Source organism: Aethalodelphis obliquidens, unplaced genomic scaffold (assembly GCF_003676395.1).
Source record: "Aethalodelphis obliquidens isolate GAN/ISIS:26980383/991018 unplaced genomic scaffold, ASM367639v1 scaffold45, whole genome shotgun sequence".
Lineage (NCBI taxonomy): Eukaryota > Metazoa > Chordata > Mammalia > Artiodactyla > Delphinidae > Aethalodelphis > Aethalodelphis obliquidens.
The window spans coordinates 14,931,677-14,950,456 of record NW_020837989.1 but is presented as its reverse complement, the minus strand read 5'-3'; the positions used below and the strand labels follow the sequence as shown (position 1 = coordinate 14,950,456).

Sequence of the window (18,780 nt, the reverse complement as noted above, 5' to 3'; positions counted from 1 at the left end):
TCCCTTCCCTCACCACTGTGCCTAGAACTGCAGACAGTCCCCAAGTGCTCCGTTTCCACCCTAGATTTTATTTGCTTATTGTCTGTCCAATCCCAAAAGAACGTAAGCTTTTAAAGCAGGGTATTTGGGGGTGGGGGGTGACTGTTTGGCTCATGGCTGTATCCCCAGCACTTAAAGAAGTCCCTGGCACATAATAGGCAGTAGAAAGTCCTAAGGCAATTCCTCCATGGCCTGCCTTTTTGGACAGTGCTCGCCTAAAGGTGAGAGGCTGAGCCATTGAAGGAAGTGTCACCACCAGCAGGAACTGATATATTTGCAGTGCTCCGTGACATCAGGTTGGCATGCACCGGTGCAACTATTATGCCTCCTCTGTGCTCCAGCATCTCTCTATAGACTGGAGAACATAAGCCTCAAAATCAGTCAATCAATGATCATGTGAAAGGACTTTAAAAACTGTAAAATGCTTTGGAAATGACAATGACACTGGACTTTATAATGGATTGTTATGTAATTTGAAATAGTTAAGTAATTTTCCAGGAAGCAGGGTTCCCTGGACCAGTGCTGTGCTTCCCCATCTGGGCCTGTGGACTGGGTCCAAGAATACAGCTACAGGCCAGAGCCTGAACCAGCCAGGACCAGAGTGGGGAAGTCCATCCAGTAACCCCTAGACTGAAGGGATGTGCCTTCCATGTGCACAAAACTATTCAAATACCAAGTAGCTGAGACCACGTAGGGCAAATAGAATTCAGGTTGGCCTGTTGTTAGTCTCTAAACAGCTGTGACTAATTTAGAAAAATTAAGCAGCTCAGCAGCAAAAGTATAATTCTTATTGTTAATGAAACCTGGCCTATTCCGGAGGAGGCCAGTAATTCCCGTGACCCAGATTAGTTTTCTCCCAGTAGAAAAGCTTAGGGGTTTTATACTGTTGATGGGCAGAGATGAACCTAATATCCTTGTTTGCTTTCAAATCATCCTTTTAAAAATAATCCAGTTCTCCTTATACCCATGTTCTCTTTAAGGATAGGCTATGTAGAAAAGAAGAGAGGCAAGTGAGATAAAAATGGCAGATTATATACTGTATATATTATATCTCACACATGTTTACACACACACACACACACACACACACACACACACGCACGCACTGCATTGTATCAGAGAGCATCTAGGAGCAGTAAGTAGCTCTGGACTGCAGACTGCGTGGCATCAAATTCCAGCCCTACTACTTGTTCAGTATGTGACCTGGGACAAATTTCTGGGTTTTCTGAGCCTTAGCTTCTGTGGGATAGTATTGGAACTTAACCTCATAGGGTTATTGTCAAGATCAAATGGGGTAATCACTGCAGTGCTTAATGCTCGTCTCACAGGAGGTGCTCGCTCGGTCAGTATCAGTTGCTGCTGTTGTTGATGACGATGTTAATAATCTAAGGCAGGCAGGAAATAAAGGGATTTCAGAAAGGGATAAGAAAGGGAAGAGTGAGATGCAGGAGACACTATGCTAGAAGGTTTAAGTATATTGGAAAGAGACTGGTATAATATGGTAAGCTTATGCTGTCATTTATAATGCTTATTAGATCACTCATGTGATAATGATAATTATACCCTATGAGTATTTTATGGCCTTCGTACCTTCCAGATTAGCACTGTGGCCAATGAGAGCTGCCTGGTTTATTCCACGCTGTCGATGTCAGGGTGAGCTGCTCTGGCCACTCCCCTGACCACTGTCCCACTTAGCAAAGGTGCTGAGACACCAGTAGATTATGTGGAAGTTTAAACCAGGCATTCAGTGCGGCTGAGCCTTGAGAGCCTCAGAGGAAGGTGGCCTCCCAAAGCATGCGCGTGTTCTCTTTTTTCACCAACACCTGATAAGGGCAAACTCTGTGCTAGGCCCTGGCGATGGGACAGTAAGGGAGGATAATGCCATCCCAGTTTTCTTGGAACTTCTAGTAAGTGGAGGAGACAGACAATGACAATTCCGTGAATAATGACATAATTCACCAAGTGCTAGGAAGGAGAATTGAGGAATTAGTTTTGTAATGAGGTATCTGACCTGGTATGGGGCATCCAGAAAGACCTCTTTGGGAAGTGAGAGTGATAAGTTAGGAGAGAGCCAGATCAAGAGGGGCTGCAGGGCTTCCCCGTCAGGGAGCATCAGTATTAGGAAGGAAGGCACCCAGGCCTAACGAGAGTTTTAGCCCAGTTTTAGCCAAGGGGGGCATGGTGGAGAAGGGTCTAGATCATGTGGGATCTTGCAGGCCGAGGGTTTTTAACCTGTAATTAAAAACAGTCAGAAGCCTTTGGTGGGTTTCAAACAGGTAGTGGTATTGGATTGGAGGAGACCAGAGGGGAAATAGAGCTGGTTGCACGCTCAGATTTTAGAACAGTCTCCACTTTAGACTGCAAGCTATATGCCAAGAGGTACCTTGGCTTTGCTGCATTTACCCAAATCCTTTTTCCTTTTCTCTGAAGGATTTTCAGTACCAAGTGGGCTTCTGTAAGCGGGCGTTAAAGTCGATGTATATGATACTTGTCAATACTTAACATCTTAGCAGTGAAGTTTTTCCGTCTGAAATATAGTTTTACACATTTCACCAGAAACAGAGAAGACATTGGTAGTTATTCACAGTGCTTTGAGACCCTTGGATGAAAGCGGAGCAGCCTGCCGGGCTGCACATGCGGCCATAATTGTCTTTTTGAGGGGGCTCTCAAAATCATCCATTTGGCCCGTCCTCCTTTCTTCCTTTTAATTCATCCTTCTCTCTCAGTCTTAAAGTGTTCACTCTTTCATGATTGCAGCTCTCTGACTCTGCCAGCCGACTGCAAATGGAATGCTGTCATATTTGAGGGCTATTTCGTCATTTTCATGTTTTTGTCAAGCATGAAGCCACTTCAGGAAGGGAGTAGAAATGATGTTTAGCCCAGTGTCGCTCTCACAGGCATACCTGCTCTTTCTTCCTCGCTCTTGCTTTTTCTTTCCTTCTTCCGGTTTAGTGATTTGGGTGGCGAATGAGGGAGCGGCTTTTTTTCCCTCTATTATAACCACTACTTTTTCTCCCACGTGCCCAAGCATGGAACTGCTCCATGTATTCATTTGTGGTTGGATCTTCTGAGGAAACAAAATGCCTCTTTCAGCCCAGCTGAACTGACCCGTAGTTGTGTGGGAGCAGCAGAGTGCTAAGGTGAAGATGATGGGCTCTGCAGCCACCCTGAGTTCCTTTCCTGGCTCTGCCCTTCATTAGCTGTGTGACCTCAGGCAAATTACTTAACTTCTCAGTGCTTCAGTTTTCTCCTCTGTTAAATGGCAGCGATAGTCTCACCTACTTGTCTCAAGGAGCTGTCTTGAAGATTATACTGGGTAAAAGTATCCATCATAAGCAGCATTCAGTTATTCAAAGCTTCCAATCTGGCTTCACTGGATAACCATTCCCAGAAAGATATTAAATATTGTTGGTGAGCATGACCCCAGTAAGTGCACGGAAAAATTTATTTTAAACGCTCATTCTGGTGCCAGCCATCAGGACAGCCCAGCAAAGCTGTATTTATGGCTCTGATGGATTTCCTTGGCAGAAGCCTCCTCAGCACCATCCAGACTGGTCCTGTCTCACCGAGTTCAGGTGGTATCCAGGCAACACACACACACAGTCTGACTCAGTAAAAAACTCTCAGCCAGTGGTGGTGAGGATTCCCCCCACCCTTTCCCCACTCTGTACCAAGGATGAAGTTGAAGTTGGTGGAAGGAGCCTCACTGACAACCCTTGAAACTAAACTTGCCTTAGGTAGCCACAAAAAAAGTATAAGTTCCAGCAGCTTCCTTTCCAGCTAATCCTTCTTGGCCCCAGAGCTTGGAGCTTCTCTATCCCTGAGAGGGTAGTAGAGAGATAAGTGATATTTACTGCAGCTTAGGTGCCCACACACTCAACTACTTTCCGAATTGGTAACCTGGGGCCTCCCCAGTGCCTGCCTGTGTGCTGCAGGGGATGCACTCCAAGATCTGAATCCAGCCCCCAGTCCTGAGACACTCGTGAGAAGGGAAGCAGTCAGGGTAGAAATGTCCCACGGCATTGATTGTGAACATAATCACTTAGAGCTCTGTGTGGCCTCCCGTCAGGGAGGTGTCTAGAACTGGGCTTTGCAGGCAGGCGGGCGGTTAGGGGAGGACTTGCCAGGCAGGCCAGGGGCAAGTTGGTGCCCTTGAAGGCGAAGTGAGTGTGGTGGGTTTGCTGTAGCTTCCTATGAGGCTCTCAGCCTGTCATGTGAGGTGCTTATAGGGTAATGATAGAAAATAAGTAATAATATATTTTGAATTTTTCTGTGGATTTGAAGTATTTCATAATTTTTAAAAAAAGAAGAAATGAAAAAAAAAAAAAGGATAACCAGAAGAGAAAAATAGCCCTTGAAATACAGGTGGAAGAGACAGGGTTCCTTGCGCCAGGCAGAAGCAGGACACCAGGTGACACCACCGATTTACAGTGTGACTTAAATTGGCACTTGCTTCTCCTTTCACCACTGTCATCACCACTACCTTGACCACCACCATGAACAATACTAGCTGTCATTTAGTAAGCCATTATTTCAGGCCAAGGGATTGACTCACCTAGTCTTATTAATCATCCTCAAACTTTATGAGGTAGGTACTGTTGCTTGTGTTCTATAGGTGAAGAAAGGGGTTTAGAGAAGCCAAGTGACCCGCCTCCTGTCATCCAGCTGGGAATGTCTGTATGACTCCACTCCCTGTGCTATCCTGTCTCCTTTAGCTTTTTTTCCCCCATATTTATAAATTGGAAATAATATTTGTACTCCATACCTATAGAATGGCATTTTTCAAATTTAAGTCATGACACATTAGTGGATTGTAAAATGGATTTAGTAGCAGAAAAATGACCAGAATAGAATAAAAAATAACAGAATTTATCACACTTACTGTTTCTGAAACTTGTGCTTCTAGTAACTCGTGTTTCTGATATGCAAGTACGTATGTGTGTGTACCTCTCTCTGTGTGTGTATATATGTATGTATGTACTAGTGAAGTGTTATATGGGAAAATATGTTTCCTACCATGGGTTATTGTCAGAAAGTTTGAGAGCTACTGTTCTAGACTTACATGAAGTTCAAACAACATTAAAAAGTGTTGCAGAGCTCCTGTAAACTCTAAAACACCTTGCAAGTCTAAGTTGTCATTACTTAACACTGGAAGCTGAAACAAACAAATAAAGGATGGCAGATAAAAGTGTTGCTGTGCTGTAACCTCCACCCATCTGGTTCATCGCAGATAGTGCTAATCTGTCACCACATTGTGTCCAGTGGAGCCAGGATGCAACTTTAACACTCCTCGACATAGCACTGCAGGCCTCAAGATGAAACCTATTTGCAGACCTAGCAGCAGGCTTAGGTATTGTTGGTACATCAGGACCAGTCTGTGGTTATAAAGTACCGCTCAGCACTTCCAGAGCTCTGACTCTCATTTAAATGCTAGGAAGACAGATGTGATCCCCAGAACAGCATGGACATCTCTGCATTACAGGCCCCAAAAGAGTTGCCTCCACTCTCCTCCCCTCATAGTGCTCCCCCACCACCATCTTCATCTGGAAGTGATTTACCTCCTTCTGCCTCTCAGAGGGTATCAGACCAATCCAGAGTCCCCATCCACTTTCCCTTGAAGCAAAGGTGGCAATGGCCATTTTCCTTTTAACATGCTCTTTCCTCATTAACCGTAATTCATTAGGGAACCACAGGGAACATGGGATGCCGATCCCCCACCAACTGCCCTGAAGGCATGCCCCTCAGGAGATGCCCTGCTTCTCAGCTGATGTGGCAAACTCTGAACAGTCACAGAAGGAACCGGGCTTTCCCTTAAAATCGCATGTGGAAACTGTTTCTCTGCCGCCTGCAGAGGAAGCCTGTAGAATTGGCAGTTGTCTTAGAATTCTCCACAGAAGAGTCCACGTGGACCTAGGGAAGGCCTGTCAAAGACTCCCTCAGTGGAATATGCAATAATGCATGAGAGACTCTTGTGTGTGGATTTTAAGTCAAGACTCAACACGACATTCTGGGCTGTGTGGGGAAGAGCTCAGGCAGCTCAGTTACCAACCCGGAAAGCAAGTTCTCTGTGTTTTATAGACCTCACTAATGAATGAGCCCCGTGGCCTTGGCTAGACCAGGCTTCCCAGTGCTCTGCCAGCCCTCCTCCCACACATGGGTAAAGGCATCAAGTTATAATGGATGGCCGGTGCCAGCAGAGACTGAGGTCTGTGCCTTTCTGTCTGGGTTACGTAGCAATCTCCAGCCGATAATAATTCATTCTGGAGTAATGAGCATAGCTGTACCAAGTTGTGAGCAGTAACAACCAAGTGGTAGATCAATTTGTGACCTCAGTGTGCCGAAAGATGATGGTAGCTGGTCATGAAAGGTACAGCCTTTTCCCCAAAAGTTTCGTAAGACTTAGATCAATGTGTTTTTTTAAGTTCTAAAATAAAATGGATCATTAAAAAGGAAATGAGTTACATCGGGTAGCCTCAAGCGTATTTATATTCAGAGATGCTTATCCACAATTACCATAGGTTTTTTCCAAATGCCTTTGGTCATTTGGGCCAGTAAATCGGAGTAATTATTGCTCATTAATTAAATCTAAGAAATGGAACACAGTTCCAGACTTTGAAAAGGGAGGTTGGGAGAGTTGAGATACATTCCCCAAAAATCATCAATAATAATTTGAGGTTTTCTGAGTAAGTAGTTGGGTTGAGAATTATTGTTTAATGTCTACTCAGAAACTCGGGTCGTCTTTTAAAACCTCATTGAACATTTGTTGTGTTTCTCCTGGGCCGGGCACTGCTCTCAGCACTGGTGCTACCAACTAAAATAAGCACGGTCTCTACCCTAAGGCAGTAGTCGAGACCTTAATAACATGTAATAAATCCAGGGGCCAACACTCCTGCCTTCATTGAGGGGTGGAGGACTGGGGAGAGACTAGACAAAGACTTCAGAAGGGAAGGGAGCCATTGGCGCCGTGCCTTGAAGACCAACAGTTTGCCAAGCAAAGAAAGAAGGGTAAGAGAACGTTCTAGGGAGAAGATTGACAAAGGCAGGTAGATGTGAAAGTGGAAAGAGGATGGGTAGTGAATGAATATAATAATCATCACTGCATTTCCCACACGGTAACACATTTAACTGATACAACAACCTCACGAAGTAGATGTATTATTCACCTCACCGCCTTTTTAATTTAATTTAATTTTTTTAATTTATTTTATTAATTTATTTTTGTCTCCGTTGGGTCTTCTTTGCTGCACGCGGGCTTCCTCTAGTTGTGGCGAGCGGGGGCTACTCTTGGTTACGGTGCACAGGCTTCTCATTGCAGTGGCTTCTCTCCTTGCGGAGCACAGGCTCTAGGCGCGCGGGCTTCAGTAGCCGTGGCGCACGGGCTTAGTTGCTCCACGGCATGTGGGATCTTCCCGCACCAGGGCTCGAACCCGTGTCCCCTGCATTGGCAGGTGGATTCTTAACCACTGCACCACTAAGGAAGCCCTCATCCCCTTTTTTAAAAGATGAGGAACCCAAAGCTTAAACACTGAGTCCCTTGCTCAGGGACCCAGAGCTGGGAGGTGACAGAGGGCTTAGAGGTGAGTTGGAAAAGCTGTGCTATGTCATAGGAGTTTGACATTAAAAACAGTGGAGCCCACCAGTGGTTTATGGTCACCATTATCAGAACATTCCAGCTGTGCAAGCGTCGCTGAACGCTTGCACATACACTGTGTCACTGTGTTCTCTCTCAGTGACCCAGTGAGGTGTGAGGCCATTGTAGTTTTCAACAGAGGCCTGCCTTGAGTGGAGCTAAGTTGTAGACGGTAGCTGGTGGTGGCAGGCAGGGTGCCGCCAAACCCAGAGAGTCTAGTCAGAGAGCCTCGTTAAGAGGCTGTTGCTTTAGTCAGATTGTGTTGAGAAGCGTGATGGAGAAAGTGATCATCATCCAAACCCTATATTTTTATATTGGTCTACAATTTAAAAGTGCTTTCATACATAAATAGCTTGTTGATTCATTTACACAGGGACTTTTGTGACAAGAGGGTAAGTCTACTGACTTGGCTTATTTGGGAGGGGAAGTATAAAGGCATGGAATTCACTTCCTGCACAAAGGAACTGATGTTGAAAGTAGTGGTGTTACAAGCAGCTTGTAAACATGCAGACTTACTGATTGACTGAGGCCCAGAACCAAAGCCTTTCCCCTTTGCCAGCCTTTCCCCCTGCTTTAACGCTTTCAGACTAGAAACCTGATACAGTTTTGGGTAGAATGGAAAACTATAAGTAACATCAGGAGATTCAGCTAGAACTCAGAAAATGTTTGTAAAATATTATTACTTGGACCAGAAACAGGCCAAGGCATCAGTGGAAACATCTCCTTGCTGCAGGTATTGTTTAGCAATCAGAAAGCAAGTTCCCTTCCTGACTGGGCTGTTTCACAGTTCACGTTTCATAGACTTAACCATCCCTTTCAGAGGAGGAGCTTTTTATGAAATTAGACGTTTAGCCCTAGAAAATGAAAGAAAAATACACATCTGCTGATAAAATTGGTTAATGTAGTCTTCAGTAAAGGCTCAGTTTCAAAACCAGCAGTTAAAGCAGTAGAACCTCTTTTTCCTCCTACAAAATAGAAGTATCCAAGAGAAACAGTGCAAACATTTATAGAATTGTGTGAAAAACAAATACTCAGTATAAATAGCACTAAGGGCTAGGGAGGTATGTCTGTGCAAACTGGCATCTCTGCCCAATTTCTCTCTAGTTTCTAGTAATGAATAGTTTCCTTCTTCTAACAGGTGGAAATATTAGGTGGAAGCCCCTAATATTTTCTTAACAATACTGAATGGCCTTAACTTTTAACTTATTTGTTGTCAATAGATAATTGGTATATTTTTGTACATGGGGCCAGCAAATGAACAATGAAATTTTATGGCTAGGTCATGGTGCCCTGGGTGTGGAGTTCAGATATATGTTTCGAGTAGTTGTTTATCCAAAATATGCATATGTGTTTAGCAGTTTACTCAGTCCCAATACTCCTGACCCTGTGTGTTCCTTGGACTTTGAGAGTAAGTGGCAATATAAACACAGCCATATACATGGATGTACAGTTGTGCATTTTGATTTCTGTTTATGCAGAAATGTTTGGCTTAATGTAAGCCACGTGTCTAATATGATGGAGGCTTTAATACTTTGAGCCTAAAGTGCTGAATTTCCTGACTGAGATCTACCCATTTAAAAAAATTAGGTCTATTTTGGGCCTTTATTTGCAAATGTATTAAAGCCATCAGGAGTTTTTAATATTTGCACTAGAGAAAATGCTAATGATCACAGCGGTTTAAGCAGCAGCCAAGTTTAAAAGTTGTAACTAAGAGGGATTAGCAGTTACCTGGATTTGCAGAATAGGGATTCAGATGTGCAAAGGTTCACATTTTGGAAGGCAAGCTGCTTTGGTTGGTTGGTTGGTTGGTTGGTTGGTTGGTTGGTTGGTTGTTTTAGGCAAAATGGGAATTGTAAGGAGTGTCGTATCTTGAAATAGCAAAACAGCCCAAACACTGGAGATTTCTGAACCTTTGGTAGACGAAAATAGGAGCAGAAAAGTCTCTCTTTGGACTCCAGAAGCATCCGAACATGTCCCCAGATCTGGCTCCTACCAGATGAGGCGTCTGAAGATGGGAAGGGTACAGGAGGTCAGCTGTCCACTCATACACTATTTCTCTCATTTGTGCCATTTCTTTTCCTTCCTACCAGCGTTGCTAACAACCACAAGCAGAATTTGATGACGGTGGCAAACCTTGGCGTGGTGTTCGGACCCACCCTGCTGCGTCCTCAGGAAGAAACGGTAGCAGCCATCATGGATATCAAGTTTCAGAACATTGTCATTGAGATCCTAATAGAAAATCATGAAAAGGTAATATATCATTGGTCACCACAAGTGGAGAATTTACTTGGGGGGGAGCTGAGTTGAAACTGGCCTACAGGGTTGACTGAGGTTCACATCAGTGGTGGCTTTTACACTGTAGTGATGATGACTAAGTTGCTGGTGGTGGTATGGTGGCGGTGATAGTCATCTTGGGATTGCAGCAGTGGCAACGGTGGCGGTTGTGGTGACGGTAGTGGCGGACAACATATTGGGCATTTCTTTTGAAACAGGAACTGTGTGCTAAGCACTTTACATATGCTGTCCTTTTAACCTCATAACAATGCAGTGAAGGAGGTACTACTAGGAGGCTCATTTTGAAAATGCCCTTTACCCATTTGTTTTTTTTTTCACTTGGTTGTCTTCTTATGAATTTTTGAGTTTTTTTAAAACATTAGAATAGTAAACTATTTTCATGTGTTTCAAATATTTTTCCTAACCTATAGTTTCTTTATAGTTTTATAAATGGTGTATTGTTTCATACCGTGTGTGGGCGGGGGGGCGTGTCTGTCTTTTCCTTTAGGGCATTGGAGTTTCTGGTCTGTCTTAAGAAGGTTGCCCTCACCCCACATAATGAAGTATGTCAACACAGCTGCCCTTAAAAACTGGGGTAGAGGGACATGAAACTCCACCCATCTGTCCCACCTCAGTTCCTGGTAGCACATCTCTCTGAAGCTTCTCAGAAACTGCAGGGCACCATTTGACAGCCCAGGGTGCTGGGATATAATAAAAATGCTGTTTCTCCTAAATAAAACCTTTACCTAGAAAGGTGAATGAATTGCACTAGGTCACCTGCCAAATACATCTAGCATCTGACCGCTAACCACCTGCACTGATGACACTCCAAAATAAGCCATCATCAGCTCTCGTCTGGATTTTTACAGGAGCCTCCTAATTTTTGTTTCCCTGTTCCCACGCTTGGCCTGTCTATTCCGATGTCAGCCACCAGAATCAGATTTTTTTAGTGTTAGATCAAATAGTATCAGTTGTCTGCTAAGAACCGTCCAGTGGCTTCGCATTTCACAGAGTGAAAGTCAGAGCTCTCCCAGGAGCCTTGAATGTCCTACAGGGTCTCTGCTCTCCCCTCTGTTACTTGCCTCGTCTCACCTCCTACAGCCCTCTCCCTGAGTTCCCTCCTACGGCCACCTCGACTGCCTTGCTGGTCCTTGCCCACGGCACACACTCCCACCTCAAGGGCTTTGCAGTTACCGTTTGCAGTGCCTGGAACGCTCTTCCTCCTGGCATACTTCTTCACCTCCTTCAAGCCTAAGTGAGGCCCACCGACATCTATTTTAAATTGCTAACAGTCTCAACCCCGGCATTCCCCCTCCCCTTGATCATGCCGTCTCTCTCCTTACCACTTTCTGGCATACTATATAATTTACTTATTGATTACACCTATTGCCTTTCTGACCTCTTGTAGAATGTGTGTATCATGAAAGCAGGGACTTTAGTCTGTTTTCTTCTGTGCTTTGTCCCCAGTTCCTCAGTATGTGCTCAGTGTATGTGTTGGATGAATGGGTGGGTTTCTGTGGTAGCTAAGCTCCAAAGTGGCTCCTGGTAACCCCTGTCTCCTAGTAGTCGCTCCCTTGTGTATCCTCTTCCAACTGTGAATAAGCGATCAGCACTGATCCCAATGTGATCAGTAGGAATTGATCAATAGGAAATTGCAAAAATAATGGTCTGTGACTTTGCTGAGCAGTCCTAAGACCTTGTCGCATTTGCCTTGGTTTCTGGACTTGTTCACTCCGGGGCAAGCAAGCCACCATGTTGTGATGGTGGTCACACAGCCCAGTGGAGAGAAAGTGAGGCTGCCTACCAACAACCAGACCAAGTTGCCAGCTATGTGTGAGTCAGCCACTTTGGAAGTGAATGGTCACGCCTTCAGATGATATAGCCCCAACCGACACCTTGAGTGCAACCGCATAAGAGACCGCTGAGCTAACCTTCTCCTGACTCACAGAAAGTGGTAGAAATATTAAATGCTTTAAACCACTAAGTTTGGGGGATAATTTGTTATAGAGCATTAGTAATTACTAAAGAATCTCTGAATATAAACTTTCACAGAGTAACGGAGATCTCCTGCAAAATTGTGTAAACAACATAGCCTTTTTCTGACATGGTTAATAAAGAGATATGAAATCAGATAATTTATTTGAAGAAATTATCTTCTCTTTCTCTCAAACTTTGGACTCTGTCCAACCACTTCCCACAAATATAGTAAATCAGGTATAAAAGAAGATTATGTTACGTATGATGAAAATTAACTTGGAAAAAGGGAATATAATCAAATAGCAGTTAATAACATGTTTTCTAAAAACAAAACACTCGGATTTAAATCTGTTACCTCTTAATAGCTGTGTGACCATGAGCAGATTACTCAGCCTCTCTATGCTCATAAAAGTACTTTCAGTAGAGTGTAACTGCTGTGACAAATAACCCCAAAATGTCAGTGACTCAGGACAATAGAAGTTTATCTCTTGCTCACATACCAGTTTACTGTGGGTATTCTGAGGGTGGGGTACTGCACCGTGATTCAGCAACCCAGGTTCCTTCCATCTTGTAGCTCTGCCTTCTGCTCTGCAGGTCTCTACAATCGACCAGTTGGGGGGGGAAATGAGAGAGCAAGGAGGACTGAGTAAGATTATATGGGCCAAGCCTAGAAGATGCTTTCCTTATTTTCACCGCCGTTCCATTGGCAGAACTCAGTCATGTGACCCCATCCAACTGCAAGGGAGGCTGGGAAAGCACCCAACTGTGCAGAGCAAAGGGAAGCAAGTTTGATGACCAGCTAGCTAGTGAGCCACCTCCCTTATTCTGTTTTGTTGTGAGGATTAGATAAGGTGATTTACGTAAAAGACGTAGCCAAGAATCCAGCCAGAAGTAAGTGTCAATAACTGTAATCCATTGTTTTTAGCAGTCTCAACAGAATTCTCTGAAAATAGAGCATAAGTCCATCTCTGAGTGTCACATATGCCCCTTTCTCAAAATGATCATTTTTAAACTTAATCTTTTGTTAAATAAAATAATATTAAATGTTGAGACAGATTTCTAAGGAGTTTGATTATGTTTCATGTCCCTAAGGGGCATATACGAGCTTATAGCAGGCAACATCTAATGATTTTTGAACCTTAACAGTTTTTTGGTGTCCTTGGGCCTTTAAAGCCAGAAAACATTCAAAAGTAGTGTGATAGAAAAAAGACCGGATACTGCTAATAACAATATTAAAACTTGTGTAAACAAGCAGCCATCCCGCCTTGAGCACAAAATATAGAAATAGAAATGAAATATGAAATGCATGGCCAGGCCTGCAAGTATATGGGCAGGAACTGGTGAAAATACTCATCTGATTTGGTGGATTATAAATTATGTTCCTCTATGCTGTGTATCTGGTGAGGTACATATTAAAAGAGTATTATAGTGCTTCATTATATGTTCTTCTTCATTAGTCTCTGCGAGAGAGTGGGATGATTCACAGCGAGATTTATGTTCCTGTGGAAGCCAGTGCAGGAGTGTCAGTGGAAACATTCCTAGGATGAAGGCTGCAGCAGAGTGTATGTCTCCAGTCCTGAGGGAGCTAGTGTACCACCACGATAGGGGTTTTTAACCTGGGATCCATGATGGGCCAATGTTATATGCAAGACCTGTGTACGTACATGATTCTGGGAAGAAAGTCGTTAAGATTCATCAGGTTTGCCTTTCTGGTAAAAACAACTTAGAATAAGGCAGTTTGACTCCTTTTCAAATGTCGTTTCGGGCCTGATCTGGCATAAAGTCAGCAGATGCTGCCTTAGCCTCCTTTGGAAACCTGTGATGTTCACCTCACAGGAACCCAAAGCATACATGGCCACGCCCAGAGAGCCCCTGGCTTTCTGGAGACAATGCTTTGGAGGAATTTCCTGCCAAGGGAATTTAACATTATCCATCAACAGAGCATGTTTTTGTCCTCAGGTGAATATTGTTATCTTCCTTTAAAATCCACAATATGAAGATCTTAGTTAACAGTATTTAATGAGCGTTCCCTTAGGCTTGGCTGTAATTTTCTAGAGATATAAATGCACACACAAATGTCGTAAGTGACTACTTCTCTAACTTTATTGTCGGAAGTTGGACAAAATCCTGAAACCTCACTTGAAGAAATGCTTTCCAACAGCATCATTTCATCCTGTCCCCCAACAAGCATTTGATAGCAAATGCCCCCTTTCTTGAACAAGCCCTGATACAGGTCTTAACTGTATGTCTCCCACAGTTAGTGGTATAATACTCTCTCTCGTGTTGTTAAGAACATTTTACATGAGATGTGTACTTTGTGCCTTGGAATAAAATTGGGAGGGACCCAGGAATAAGTAGAAGACAGCACAGAAGGAGGGTATAGAAACCCAGGCATGTAGCCTTTGGAGCCACTCAGAGAGAGAGAGAGAGAGAGAGAGAGAGAGAGAGAGAGAGAGAGAACCGTAAGATGTCTGTTTCAGTTGTCTGTTTCAGTTATCTGTTGCTTCATAACAGATCATCTACAAACCTAGTGACGTAAAACAGCAATGACTTGTTTTGCTCACACATCTGTGGACCAGAAATCTGGGGAGGGCTCATGTGTGTTCCAAGCTGCAGTGGTTTTACTGCAACTGGTGGATCCAAGATGACCTTACTCCACATGTCTGGGACCTTGGTACTAGCTGTTGGCTAGGACACCTTGGCCCTCCTCCACATGCCCTCTCTCTCCATGAGATCTCTCATCATTTAGTAGTCTAGGCCAAACTCAAGAGGGCAAACACAGAAGCTGCAAGATCTCTGAAATCCTAGGCCTAGAATAGACGAAGTGTCACTTCAGCTACATTCTGTTGGTCAAAGCAAGTCACAAGTCCAGCCAGATTGAAGGGGCAGGAAATAGACCCCACCTCTGGATTGAAGGGGCAGGAAATAGACCCCACACTACTCCACCTCTGGAGTAGTGTGCATGCACAGGCGTGGGAGGAACTGTGGGCTGCCGTTTTCGCAGATGGTCTCCAAGAATGCCTCACTCCCCATCACTGGAAGGTTTGCATGTAGTTCCCATTGGACAGGCTTTCCTTTCTTATTGGTGGCTGCAACTGCTCAGCGTTTCTTTTTTATTTTTCTTAACATGTGAACATATTCCCCCCCTTTTCTTATTGGAGTATAATTGCTTTACAATGTTGTGTTAGTTTCTGCTGTACAAGCGAAGTGAATCAGCTATATGTATACATATATCCCCTCCTTCTTGGACCTCCCTCCCAGCCTCCCCCGCAATCCCACCCATGTAGGTCATCACAGAGCATCGAGCTGAGCTCCCTGCGCTATACAGCAGGTTCCCACTAGCTATCTATTTTACACATGGTAGTATATTTATGTCAAACCTAATCTCCCAATTCATCCCACCCTCCCCTTCCCCCCTGTGTCCACACGTCCATTCTCTATGTCTGTGTTTCTGTTCCTGCCCTGCAGATAGGTTCATCTGTACCATTGTTCTAGATTCCACATATATGCGTTAATATATGATATTTGCTTTTCTCTTTCTGACTTACTTCACTTTGTATGACAGACTCTAGGTCCATCCACAAATGACCCAATTTCATTGCTTTTGATGGCTGAATAATATTACATTGTAGGTATGTACCACATCTCCTTTATCCTTTCATCTGTTGATGCACATTTAGGTTGCTTCCATGTCCTGGCTATTGTAAATAGTGCTGCAGTGAATATTGGGGTACATGTGTCTTTTTGAATTATGGTTTTCTCAGGGTAAAGGCCCAGTAGTAGGATTACTGAGTCATATGGTAGTTCTGTTGTTAGTTTTTTAAGGAACCTCCATACTGTTCTCCATACTGTCTGTATCAATTTACATTCCCAACAACAGTGCAAGAGGGTTCCCTTTTCTCCACACCTTCTCCAGCATTTATTGTTTGTAGGTTTTTTTTTTTTTTTTTTGCGGTATGCGGGCCTCTCACTGTTGTGGCCTCTCCCGTTGCGGAGCACAGGCTCCGGATGCGCAGGCTCGGCGGTCATGGCTCACGGGCCCAGCCGCTCCGCGACATGTGGGATCTTCCTGGACCGGGGCACGAACCCGTGTGCCCTGCATCGGCAGGCGGACTCTCAACCACTGTGCCATCAGGGAAGCCCGTTTGTAGATTTTTTGATGATGACCATTCTGACCAGTGTGAGATGATATGTCATTGTAGTTTTGATTTGCATTTCTCTGATAGTGATGTTGAGCATCTTTTCATGTGCCTCTTGGCCATCTGAGTGTCTTCTTTGGAGAAATGTCTATTTAGGTCTTCTGCCCATTTTTGGATTGGGTTGTGTGATTTTTTTTGATATTGAGCTTGCATGAGCTGCTTGTAAATTTTGGAGATTAATCCTTTGTCAGTTGCTTTGTTTGCAAATATTTTCTTCCATTCTGAGGGTTGTCTTTTTGCCTTGTTTATGGTTTCCTTTGCTGTGCAAAAGCTTTTAAGTTTCATTAGGTCCCATTTGTTTATTTTTGTTTTTATTTCCATTTCTCTAGGAGGTGGATCCAAAAAGATATTGCTGTGATTTATGTCAAAGAGTGTTTTCCCTGTGTTTTCCTCTAAGAGTTTTATAGTGTCCGGTCTTACATTTAGGTCTTAAATCCATTTTGAGTTGACTTTCGTGTATGGTGTTAGGTAATGTTCTAATTTCATTCTTTTACACGTAGCTGTCCAGTTTTCCCAGCACCACTTATTGAAGAGACTGTCTTTTCTCCATTATATATTCTTGCCTGCTTCATCATAGATTACTTGACCATAGGTGTGTGGGTTTATCTCTGGGCTTTCTATCCTGTTCCATTGATCTATTTTTCTGTTTTTGTGCCAGTACCATATTGTCTTGCTTACTGTAGCATTGTAGTTTAGTCTGAAGTCAGGGAGTCTGATTCCTCCAGCTCCATTTTTTTTTTCTCAAGATAGCTTCGCTATTCGGTGTCTTTTGTGTCTCCATACACATTTTAAGATTTTTTTTGTTCTAGTTCTGTGAAAAATGCCACTGGTAATTTGATAGGGATTGCATTGAATCTGTAGATTGCTTTGGGTAATATAGTCATTTTCACAATATTGATTCTTCCAATCCATGAACATGGTATATCTCTCCATCTGTTTGTGTCTTCTTCGACACAGACAGGTCTTTTACCTCCTTAGGTAGATTTATTCCTAGGTATTTTATTCTTTTTGTTGCAGTCGTAAATGGGATTGTTTCCTTAATTTCTCTTTCTGATCTTTCGTTTTCAGTGTATTGGAATGAAAGAGATTTCTGTGCATTAATTTTGTATCCTGCAACTTAACCAAATTCATTGATTAGCTCTAGTAGTTTTCTGGTGGCATCTTTAGGATTTTCTATGTATAGCATCATGTCATCTGCAAACAGTGACGGTTATACTTCTTCTTTTCCAATTTGTATTTCTTTTATTTCTTTTTCTTCTCTGACTGCCGTGGCTAGGACTTCCAAAACTATGTTGAATAATAGTGGTGAGAGTGGACATCCTTGTCTTGTTCCTCATCTTAGAGGAAATGCTTACAGTTTTTCACCATTGAGAATGATGTTTGCTGTGGGTTTGTCATATATGGCCTTTATTATGTTGAGGTAGGTTCCCTCTTTGTCCACTTTCTGGAGAGTTTTTATCATAAATGGGTATTGAATTTTGTCAAAAGCTTTTTCTGCATCTATTTAGATGATCATATGGTTTTTCTCCTTCAGCTTGTTAATATGGTTAATCACATTGATTGATTTGCATATATTGAAGAATCCTTGCATGCCTGGGATAAATCCCACTTGACCATGGTGTATGATCCTTTTAACGTGTTGTTGGATTCTGTTTGCTGGTATTTTGTTGAGCATTTTTGTATCTATATTCATCAGTGATATTGGTCTGTAATTTTCTTTTTTTGTGATATCTTTGTCTGGTTTTGGTATCAGGGTGATGGTGCCCTTATAGAATGAGTTTGGGAGTGTTCCTCCCTCTGCAATTTTTTGGAAGATTTTGAGAAGGATGGATGTCAGCTCTTCTCTAAATGTTTGATAGAATTCTCCCATGAAGCCGTTTGGTCCTGGACTTTTGTTTGTTGGAAGATTCTAAATTACAGTTTCAATTTCATTACTTGTGATTGGTCTGTTTATATTTTCTGAATCTTCTTGGTTCTGTCAATGGTCTTCTGTTTCTCCTCAGAACTGCCATTTTTTACATAACCAGGGGGCATGCAACATTTGGTGGTAGTGACAAGTTCAGTCCTCACATACCCTTTGTAAGCCTCAGTATGGAGAGCTAACTCATCAGTGTCTAAAACTGGGAAAACATCTTTGGTTTTAAAATTGACATTTAGAAGAGAGTGAGTTTTTTCCTGGTGAGAAAATTCAGTTTCTCTTTCCTCATAAAACATCTTTTTTGAAGAGACGGAAAAAGGCTTCTGTGTTTTAACTGGCTAAAACATATGGCCTTTCCTCTCCACCCCTCCCCTTTCTTCTCCTCCCCTTCCTCCCTCTCCCTCATTGTTTACTAAGGATTAACACTAGACATTCAGACAAAGGGTTAAAAATGAAGATAACTCCTGAACTGCTTTATGTTGTCCCTGGCACATCCACACACCCTCAAGACAGCACCTGTTTAGAAGTGAGAAGAGCCTAAACCAAGATGGCGGAGTAGAAGGACATGCTCTCGTCCCTCTTGGGAGAACACCAAAGTCACAACTAACTGCTGAACAATCATCGACAGGAAGACACTAGAACTCACCAAAACAGAAACCCCACATCCAAAGACAAAGGAGAAGCCACAAAGAGACAGTAGGAGGGGCACAATCACAATAAAATCAAATCCCGTAACTGCTGGG

The 18,780-nt window shown here is 43.2% G+C and overlaps 1 protein-coding gene across 5 annotated transcripts in view; it reads left to right on the top strand.

Moving 5' to 3' along the window:
• Positions 1–18,780, top strand: part of ARHGAP26 (Rho GTPase activating protein 26) — a 483,828-nt gene that overhangs the window by 363,818 nt on the left and 101,230 nt on the right. For all 5 annotated transcript variants that reach the window (XR_003427757.1, XM_027081740.1, XM_027081743.1 and 2 more), the window contains exon 18: positions 9,760–9,919. Coding sequence is in view for 4 of the 5 variants with exons in the window: in XM_027081740.1 (XP_026937541.1) it covers positions 9,760–9,919 (160 nt within the window). In the remaining variant the exon portion in view is untranslated. The remainder of the gene's footprint in view (positions 1–9,759; positions 9,920–18,780) is intronic.